Source organism: Silurus meridionalis, chromosome 8 (assembly GCF_014805685.1).
Source record: "Silurus meridionalis isolate SWU-2019-XX chromosome 8, ASM1480568v1, whole genome shotgun sequence".
Taxonomy (NCBI): Eukaryota; Metazoa; Chordata; class Actinopteri; order Siluriformes; family Siluridae; genus Silurus; species Silurus meridionalis.
Window position 1 is genome coordinate 14,647,498 of NC_060891.1, and position 10,793 is coordinate 14,658,290.

Genomic DNA, 10,793 nt, shown 5'->3' on the forward strand with positions numbered 1-10,793 from the left:
GGTTTAGGGAGAGGAAAAAAACAACCATGACTTGTAACAGCAATTTTGCACCTAATTGTGGTCATTGTGCGATATTTTGGAATATGCCACCAAGCCAGGCGATGATAGATTCGATAATACACACACCACACCACCAAATACCAACGACCACCAGAGATTAATACCAATAAGTATGTGACTCAAATGTGTATTCAGACACAGCATGGACATAGTGTACAGCAATGTACTTATACAATGCCTTTATTCAGCTTATTTACACAAGAATTTATAAAAATATACAACTAAAGAATTTATTCTATTTACATTAACTATTGCTCCATTCACATATTTCACTGTGATTAAAGTCATTTATTTCCCAAGTGAAAGACGGCATGGCATGTAACAAATAACGTTACACAATTGTCAAGATATTCTGGACAATGGCAAGAGCTCTTGCAATGCAGTCGTTTTTTTTTTTAAGATATTGTATGAATATAAATAGCGCAAACGTACAAGGATTTCGAGGGGCAAAAAAACAAAACACCCAACTAACATTCAACGCAGCACAAAGCACAATTGCAAACAAATTGAAACATTACATTCATTTTGTTTCAGAAAGTAGGAATGTATGGCACGTTGCTCTTCGCGTCGTGGGGAAGGTAGCGTTTGAACTTACTGTTCGTGAAAATGGGCAAAATGTATTGCTAAAATGTGCCCTGCACGCGCCACAATAAATATCCAGGGCTATGATGATGACGTAGGAAGGCTGAGTCCATGTATGCTGCTCAACACCTCGTGCTGTTGCTTACTTAGGGGACTCGGGGGTTTTCTGTCTCCTGTGAAATACAAACAGGACGCATATTTAGAGAGCAAAAAATTATTGTTTTAGCAATGTATAGCTATAGACACTCATTAGGATAATGAAACCGACAGTGAAAGCTTATAACGATCACGATAATCTGCAGTCGCAGAGAAAAGAAATGGCGCATTCATTTGTTAAAAAAAATTACAGATTTGGATATATAAAATAAAAATTATAATCACAATAAAATAAAATAAAAATGCTATTTAAAAACAGTTATGTAAATCAGTTTTAGTAGCTGAATACATTTCAATAAAAACATGCAAAATCAGTCACTTTGTAAACAGGGCATAATTCAAATCAGCAAAAATGTAATCGATAAAAACTGAGAGAATAATGTTCGTAAACGTTCCTATTTTTTATGATGTCACTTCTCGTTAGTTTATGTGATGTAAGATACAGCGCAACCTCCAGCTGAGAGCAGAACTCTGCAAACTGACCTGGCATGAACCTTTGTTTTTTTTTATTTCCCACCAAACTCCTTGCAAATTATTCTCAAGCAGCGGGAGTCTACTATTAATTTTTAGCGTTCGAATAAAGCATAACCTGGCCTGTAACTATCTCAACACAATTAAATGACATGAAGCATTACAAGGTCACAGACGTTTTGGCCATGGAATTCTGTCTCTTAAAAAAAAAAAAACGAGCAACATATTGTCTTAATTTCGGTAACTTAATAAAAACACCCCATCATATTCATATAATAATAATAATAATAATAATAATAGTAATAATAATAATAATAATAATAATAATAATACAACTAATGACGGCATACCACAGAAGCATTAAAGTTGAATATATAATTTAATAATAAATTATAACCATATATCCTATAGACAAATTGTTGCCATTTTAAAGTGGTAAATAAATACAGAATTTGCGTCAACGTGCAATCGATGCAGTCGGCAATACATTATACTGCCTCAAGGTGTTGCGTCGTCCAGATCTTTTAAAGTAAAATGATTAAAACCAGCTCTACAATATGTTAAACACACCGTTTATGTTTTAAAAAATCGTTTTAAACAGCACCAATTCCTACCGTCTCGAGCTGTGTGTTTGAAGGACATGGCAGAGTGGATTTCCCCTGAATGGATGGCCATAGCGCTCGAGCCCTGAGTCTGCCAGTGGTGCCCGGGGCTCACATAGCTTCCTGCTGCACCACTGTACACGCCGTACTGATTCGAGGGAGAATACGCACATGGCGCAACGTAACTAGACAGAGTCGATGAAGACTATGGAAAGAAAAAACAAGCGCGCACATGCACGCATACACACGCATACACACGCACAAACACACAGATACACAGACAGACATACACACATACGCACGCATACACGCAACGGTTAGAGCTTGAGCCTAATTAGCATCATTATGATTGATTATGCAATCAGGCCAAAATAATAAAAAACAGAGTAGGCCCACAAGACAAGTAGGCCCACTTTATGAATTATCTATAATTAGTTGCAGTTTGGCCAAATGTACTGACTGCGTGAAATAGCTGTTACCTGAGGGTACTTTATGTCCGTCTCAATGGGAGATTTATCTATTCCGTTGACTCCATGTGAAGAAGGAAAAGCTGATCGGTTCACACTACCCCAATCCTCCATTTTCGGCGTGTAGCCTTCAGCCCCAGCAATAGCTAGGTAAACAACACACATTGCAAATAAAACCACACTTTTCTTCATCGTATATGACATTTCGCGTTAAACGAATAACTACGAAAAATGATCACACTGGACTATAATAATGAACTATTTAATAATGAATAATGACGATAAAACAATTACATAAAAATGATCATAATAATATCAGACCGAATGCTATAAAATCTAAAAACATTTCCTGAATATTAGACTATTTAATATTTTTTTTATATAAATCTATATCAAATATTATGTTACCAATATTTGTTATATTTTTTATTTTGCGTATTTTATTTAGACATATAAAGGCAACTGATAAAAACGTCCAACCTAAAATAATTCGACAAACCTCTAAGGATGTGCGTAAATGTATTGGGTACATAACAATGTAGAGAGAGTTGCTGAATGTAGAAAATGATTTAATCTAATGTTGTATAAATGCTCAGAAAGAACGTTTCCATACAGGTCTGGTTATTAGTAAAAAGTGTGAAAACATGACTCGTACATGCAAGCCGGATCCTGTTAATATGTTGGTGAGGAAAGATCTTACTGATCGAGGCCTACACAAACGTTTGAGCGAGGCCTAACTAAAAATGACAAACCAGGAGAATTGGCTTTATTTCCAGTGCCTTACACATTATACACTAAAATCTCTGAACATGTTGTACCATATTCAAATTGTTGAGAAGATAGTAAAATGCATAGAGTAAGTAAGTAATAGTTTTGTATTCAACAAAATGGTCTCACCTGTGGGGTCCATGAAAGCTCGTATGCCCAGTATGTTGCTGACAGTGTGAGCTGAAGGCCACCCTCTCGGAATGCTAACGTGTCCCCCAGTGACTGGGACCCCAGCAGAATTACTCATTTTGGTCCCGGAAGGGGACATCGCGTTGGGGTATGTGTATGGATATAAATGATTGTAAGAAAGACTCGGCTGCGACGCAGCTTGTTTGCCAGTTTCGTAATGGTTGGGCTGGGAGAGGTTGCCAATCTTGTTTCGTAAAATCCGGCTGATGGAGCTGACGGAGGGCACGTTGTATTTGTCACATACTCCATCTGCTAGAAGACGGTCCCGAATCTCCCAGGCAAAAATTCCCGGGTCTCCTTGCTTGTATTCCCGTATGCTCTTCACCACGTTTGGTGTCGTAACCCGCGGTTTGCTGCCTCCGATCGCACCGGGCAATATGGAGCCGGTTTCGTTGTACCTCGCCAGAATCTTGCTCACACAACCATGAGAAACTCGGAGTTGACGGCTGATGTCGCACGGACGGATCCCGAGCTGAGCTAACTCCACTATTCTTAGTCGGATGGCGTTGGGCAAGGGTCGACCGTTCACAAAAACCCCTCCTAACTGGTTCACCTCCCCATAGGTTTGCTCTGGAAAAGAAAGCACGGTAAACATCATTATAGCAGTTTAGACTGTACCAAAAACATGCATTTAACTATTTGCTCATGAGCAACAGGCTAAAATGTGATCATGCAGATCATGCACTCACAAATCAGGAGAATAAACGTATTGTGTAAAGCTTGCCATTATTGTATTTGTTGATTGGAACTACAACATAAGTGATTGCACGTTTTAGACAGAATTCACAACCGGCGTGCTAACTGTAGGTGCTCACACAGGCTACTTTTAAGTATAAAAGGGAAATACGTACTGCGGGCGACTAAAACTTGACGAATATACGGTCATTTCTAGGGGTTATTCAGGCATGCAAAACATGTCCTGCTTCTATCATCCCTATCCCACTGAAGCGTGCTGATGTAAAAATAACAGGCTTACCCATTTGCCTGTGTTGTTGGGATGCTTTCCTTGAAACGGTTTCCCCCTCAATGGCACCGTCTCTGCTGCATGCAGTGGTATTGAGCTCCAAAACAGATAGGAAATATCCGGAGATCGCTTCTTTTTTCTCTCTCTCCAAGAAACAAAATATCAGAATTGCTTTGAACGACGTTTTTTTTTAAAGCGGCTCTTCATTCGTTAAAGACGAAATTTGTCTGATCTACTAGGCAGAAGTTTGCTCGAATTAATTTGACGCATCCTCCACGTCAAAGGCTCAGGTTACGCTGTGAGCTTTGGGCTGATCTGATTGGTCGGCTCGACTTGGGCTCGGCAGCACGGGTCCCGTCTGCGTAATTTAACCTCTGGAACAGACTAATTCGGATTAAAAGGGGGAACTTGCGCACAGAGCTCCGTGCATTCTGTGGCCAAAATAACGCATTTAAGGGTGTTTAATATGGAGAAAATCACACTAAAACGTGGCAATAAGTCTGTAGTAGAGGGCTGGATTTTCTGTAACGACAATGACTATTCACGGTGAAGAACTAAGGAACAAGATGTTAATTTAAAAAAAGCCAGTATAGTGAGCAACAGGCATGGCACAGATTGTGCAAGCATTTTAATTATCACAAAAGCATGCTAATTATAAAAAAAAAGAGTCGATTTATTGGAATGGAAATTTTAATGACAGCATTTAAAGCCCAGACATTAAAACATTAAAAATATATGTGCAGCTTGCAGTGATGACGGGACTATTCAAATACAGGCATCTATAGATAAACATTTTCTAAAAACATTTTTCCTCTCACATTTGCATTTTTGCCTATACACAGCCCATATGTTGACACTATGCGTTGACTGTTGATGAAATGTGTGCACTTGATTATGCCATGCAGAATTCAATAATATTTAGCCTATGTATAAGTCCTACGTTGGATCTACTGAAATCGAAACCTTTTTCGTTGAAAGTGAGCAATGACCTCTAGACCTATAGACTATAAGGGCTTGACGGAATTCCAAGAGGTTGCGTTATCACAGCATGTTCTCAATGTTTCCTTAGAATGTAAAGAAGGTACAGTTTATTAGCTCACAAAATGTCACTTGTAAAAGTTAACAGTCGACTCATTGGTAATAATAAGAGGCCATGTCACTATCTTACGTGACAAGAGCTCTAAAGAGGTCATTCACAGATGGAAAGCATCACGTCGAATTGTAGCACAAACTCTGAAGAGGTTTTTTATAAACCGATCTAAAAATAAAGCATTTGAAAACACCGGTAGTGAAGGTGATGAAAATGCATGGAAAGCTTAATAGACCCAAACAGTCACCCATTCAGCAGAGCATCCAGAAGCATTTGACCAGAACATCATGAACGAAGCTACATCTCTCTCTCTCTCTCTCTCTCTCTCTCTCTCTCTCTCTCTCTCTCTCTAACGCCTTTAAAGATGCTTTTCTTACAAAGCCAGCGGCAATCCTAACGTCCGAAAACAACAGTGAATCCACAAAATTCAACAGTCTCAGCGACAGTCTCCCCCATCTGGATAAGTAAAGGAATGGCATTCATGCTCAAGATTCGGGATACACCACGTGAAGACATAAGGATCTGATCCGAGCACCAACACGCTATGGACTGATGAAAAAAAAAGAAAACTAATCGTAAAATGGATTTGAAGGTTGACTGCAGCAAAGTCAGGTATCAATGTAATTTTGTTCCAAAATGATAACTTTTATTAGGCTTAAATTCTGTATAATAACATCCACCATTATGGAGCAGCCTCCCGTTCCTTCTTATGCGTCTTTTATCCGTAGAGGTAACGCCGGTCACATTAACTATGGATCGCGTTTATTTTTTTTGTTATCTCAAAATTTTTCATGGAATTTTAATGGGAATAATAGATTACAAAGAGGCAAATGTTGCGGTTAGATATGTTCTCCATCAATTTTAAGGAACGACTTTGAATATGCTTTATTCAGAAATGTTTTTTTTTATTTTTTTATTATATCATAACATCTGCAAAAATTGAAAACGTTATTGAAAATGGCTGCAAACTTTGAACTTTTAAAGGAAAGAAAATAGACTTCGCAAAATAGCATAAATAAAAAAATAAAATACAAAGAAATAATAATAATACAAATGATATAACAATAATAACACTCATCATACTATGTCATGGCATTACAACACAATAGTAAATAAAGAAATAAAAATAGTTACATTCTATTAAAAAATAAATATGTCTCAAGTTATGTCTCGACTGAATAGAATGCTGAATTAAATTAATTTTATTCCATGTTATTTAATAACACTTCCCGTTTTTGTTATATAAGGCCTCTGCCTCGTGGGTGACATACTGTAACTACAAGAATATACTTAAAGCCCGTTTAATTTTGTAGCCATCAAAATAGCACAAAATGTTGTAATTCCAAAGTGGAGATTATGAAATATTCGGGATTATACTGTAAAAAATGTAGCGCACACAGAGGCTTTCCAATTTCATTTAATTACAGGACTATGGAAATTGTCGAATCAAATGTATTACCTTCGCATCAGCATAATCCTGGCCGGGCAAACATTATGTCACCTTGTTTCAGGACCTGTTTATATGACCTGTCTCTAGAGATCCTAAGAGTTTCCTGTGTTCGTTTTGAAACGAACGGCTTTAAATAGACTGGAGGCTTCCACAAGGACTGGTCTCAAACAGCAATAAATTAGCCCTGAAGATGGTCGTGCGGATAAAGTAAACCAGAAGAGCTTATAATATAATGACCCCTAATACTTAGTTAATGTTGTTATTGGGTGCATCATTTGACCAGTTTACTTGTCTGAGTATTTAGAGGTCCAACTCTGTGCCCCTGCTAGGACCCTGTGTTCTTTGTTTTAGCCAATGGCTTTGCTTTGTATTAAATATGGCTGGCCCATAAATGAACATTAAAAGGTTATGAATGGAAAACATTACACTAACGCAGTAAGTTAACTCGACTCTTTCACAATAAAATACGTCATTCTGTACAATGGCTCTATTTCTATTAAATAGTAAGCTTTCTTTGGTGTCTTTCTATTGTTTCTAAACAGAGAAAAGGCTGCCTTCGTTAGGGAAGTATCTCTCTCTCTCTCTCTCTCTCTCTCTCTCTCTCTCACACACACACACACACACACACACACACACACACACACACACACACACTGAAAGAGAGAGAGAGAGAGAGAGAGAGAGAGAGAGAGTATTAATAACCTATGATTAATATTTGGTTGTTTAGATTTTTCAACATGGGGAACATGATCTGTTTTACACCAACAAGGAGATGCATTATGTTTGCCCCGCTCCAAAATAACACTGTTGTAATCACAAGTAGTAATAACAGATTGCATTTCCTACATGATGTGGTTTTTATTTTCCTTTTTTTCCTCTCTCGATGGTCCATAGTATTTTATTGAAGACGCGTTGGGTCCCCAGTTCTGATTTAGTGTTTGTGAGTTTTGTGATCTCACTGCAGAGTATGGAAATTATTAGAGCAAACCTGGATTGCATGCTGGCAAAGAGAACCAGGAGAAGAGGAACAGAGAAAACAAATGTATACATTTTAAACTCTAAATATTCAATGGAGTTGTTAAAAGTGCACTTCTTCTTCTTCTTCTTCTTTTTATTATTATTATTATTATTATTATTATTATTATTATTATTATTATTATTATTATTATTAATCGTCATTACCGTTTTGTTGTATCAACAATTATCATTAATTTTTTTGGACACTTTTATCCTATCCTACAGTGAAAAGTGAGGGAGGTAACAATCCACACTACAATTCATAATCCTTCTAATAGTAGCAAGTGTAAAATAGATGTAGATAAACTCTGAACCATATGAGAGAGGGAAGCAGTGCTAATAACTGTCCATGCTGTTCCTCAGTCTACATCGGACAGAATATGACCCTGCATTGAGGACAACTGCTCCAATAAGCAAAAAATACATATAAAAAATGTCAAACTTTCCGGAAAAAACATATCTCATTCTATAAAATTAAGTATTATTTATACCTTCTCGTTCTAAAACTCACAAATAAAATCACGGGTAATAAATTTTTTTTTAAGTTTCCCCCACTTAAGGTTTAAATCATCCAATAAGTTGACAAAGATAACACATGAAATGACGTCTATGAAGGAAAAAGTCGAAATTACAGAGCTGTAAGAAAAAAATGGCTCTAAGCAGCAGGGTTAATTACTTATGAACATTGCAAAAATTTCCCCTATAAAAAAAACTACCATCTAATTGGAAGGTGTGGAACAGTGTCACACACTGGGCGAAAACACAGCTCAGAACATGACCCATGCTTTTCAGCTCTAACAATAAATGCCAACATCTGCTCTTTCAAAAGGCGTTATTAGTGAATGTCCTGTAATACACTGCCTGAGGTAACACATAGGAGCTTTTTTCGATGTTGTATCCATGTTTTCCTGTTTGCTAAAATTGAAAATAGAGAGGACAAAAAATGCTGCAAATGTGCACCAGAGTTAAAGCTAATATAAGCATTATTTACAGAGTAATGTGTTTGCACAGCCACTTAGTAGGTGTACAATCAAGATGAACATTAGTTCTAAAGCGATAGCAATTCTGGGTTGTGTCTAGGGACATTTTTAACCAAGCAATATCCTTAGGTCATTTGAAAAGAGAATAAAGAAATGTGCCATATTCACAGAATATAAAAGTACATTTAGTATGCTTGATTTGCAGTATTGCACATAGTTTACTCTCTTGATAATTTGTCTGTAAGGTTAATTTGGGTTTGCATGGATACTAGTGGCTCGTAGCCATATATTTTGTGAAACAGAATGACATTACCAACAGTAAACCCTTAAACAAAATTAAGTCAAAAGAGGCTATCTCACTTGACTTATGTTAAGGCTTGTATGACAGTATGTCATCCTACTGTCTAGAAGCTTGTCTTAGTAATACCTTGGTTCACCTCAGTGTTTGAGTGAACTTCGAAGTACTAATAACACTATCCAGGATGCCAAATCTTAAAAACCACACAAAAGACCTCAAGCTGAGCAAAAGAATTACATTCTTCTTTTCTCCGCCTTTGAATGAGAAACAAGGTCACTGTTTTGCAGACGCATTTATTGTGTACTAGTAATACCCCTTTCCTTCTCAAATTACTACAATATATCTTATAAACAGAAGTTCTGTTCATTGTATACACACTGTCTGTAATTACGCTGCATTTGTTTGAAGAAATGTGTTAGATTATTTTAGATTTAAAATTTGCTATAAAGCAAAATCCCAATTTGGTGGGAAAATGTACCAGGCAACTACTTTATTACATGTCCTGTTTCAATGGGCATCCAGTAGCACATGTTGCATCTTTTTAAATATTATTTAAATTATGTGTATCTTTAGAAAAGTGAGCAAATGAATGCAACACTGCCTTATATCTTTCAAATATCTGTCAACATTTTTTTTTATTGTTGGCCAACTAACTAAGTCACTAAACATTTACTTTCAACAGAACAGCAAATGGAGTTGTGCACAAGGTAGATTGTGGATGGTAGATTATGATTTGTTAAATAGCTAATATGCAAGATAGATTCCTAATAACTAATCACCTTACATTTTTTGGTTGCTGCTTTTGGAGAATCCTTTCCTGCTAAATTTCAGTGAATTAGTTAGTGATGTGAGTGTTAAAATGTGTGTATGCTGAAGTGTGTGAGTTATAAGCAAGGTAAATAAGATTAATTGCACATAAAATGTTTTAAAATTGTTATTAAAGGTATATAAAATAAGATCTCGATTTTAAACAGCTGCACCACTCTAGTATGCATGGATTAACCACATTTTTAAAGTGTTTTTAATAAGATGTTAAACAATGTTAAGACAGAGCTTTAAGAGAGTCTACATGTATGTAGGACTGGATACAGTTTATTTTAATAGGGCCTTAATTAATGTTAAAAACAATAATACCAGTGAACTGTAAAAATTGTTAGTCCAAAATGTCCCACAGTTGTACAATTTGCATCAGATATCTAGCGATTGTAATGGTCATAGATTGTAATTTCACTTTCACACTTTCAAAATCATGAATCCTCTCACTGAATCATGTTCTGTGGATTCTATCTTCATGTTATCACCAGGAGAGAAATGTTTAACCATAAGATAAAGCTTATCAGTGAGAATAACTTTGTATTTACAGCCACTGACCCTTGCCTTTAAGAGGAAAAATGGGGCATTTTACTAGCTGGTGACGGATTGCTAAGTCTAACTGATCCATTTCCTATCATAGGAACCACTTAATGAATAGAGGAACCGTATATTACAATATAACCATTGAGATTACATTTATTTGCACCATTGCCAAAAAAACAAAACCCTAAAGCTAGTTAGTGTCTCAAAAACAATATACAATTTCATTCCAAGAAATAGTGTGTAATAATAAAGAAATCTATTTAATTCTACTCAATGTATATATGTTATATGAAATGCCTTCATCACTGACTGCTGGGACTTGCTAAGACCACAACATTTACAT

General features: G+C 36.4%; 1 protein-coding gene across 2 annotated transcripts; it reads right to left on the bottom strand.

Annotated features, from left to right (window-relative positions):
* Nucleotides 1-212: 212 nt before the first annotated feature.
* On the bottom strand, nt 213-4,522 carry pax1a (paired box 1a). 2 transcript variants are annotated; one of them, XM_046855101.1, is made up of 5 exons: nt 4,272-4,522; nt 3,236-3,865; nt 2,351-2,484; nt 1,884-2,076; nt 213-815 (listed from the first exon to the last, which is right to left on the bottom strand). In XM_046855101.1, the coding sequence occupies exons 1-5, from the start codon at nt 4,273-4,275 to the stop codon at nt 724-726; spliced, it is 1,053 nt and encodes a 350-aa protein (XP_046711057.1). In that variant the 5' UTR covers nt 4,276-4,522; the 3' UTR covers nt 213-723. The 2 variants fall into 2 exon arrangements, with proteins under 2 accessions (XP_046711057.1, XP_046711056.1); XM_046855100.1 differs by lacking the exon at nt 4,272-4,522 and having other exon boundaries at nt 3,236-3,908.
* Nucleotides 4,523-10,793: the final 6,271 nt, after the last annotated feature.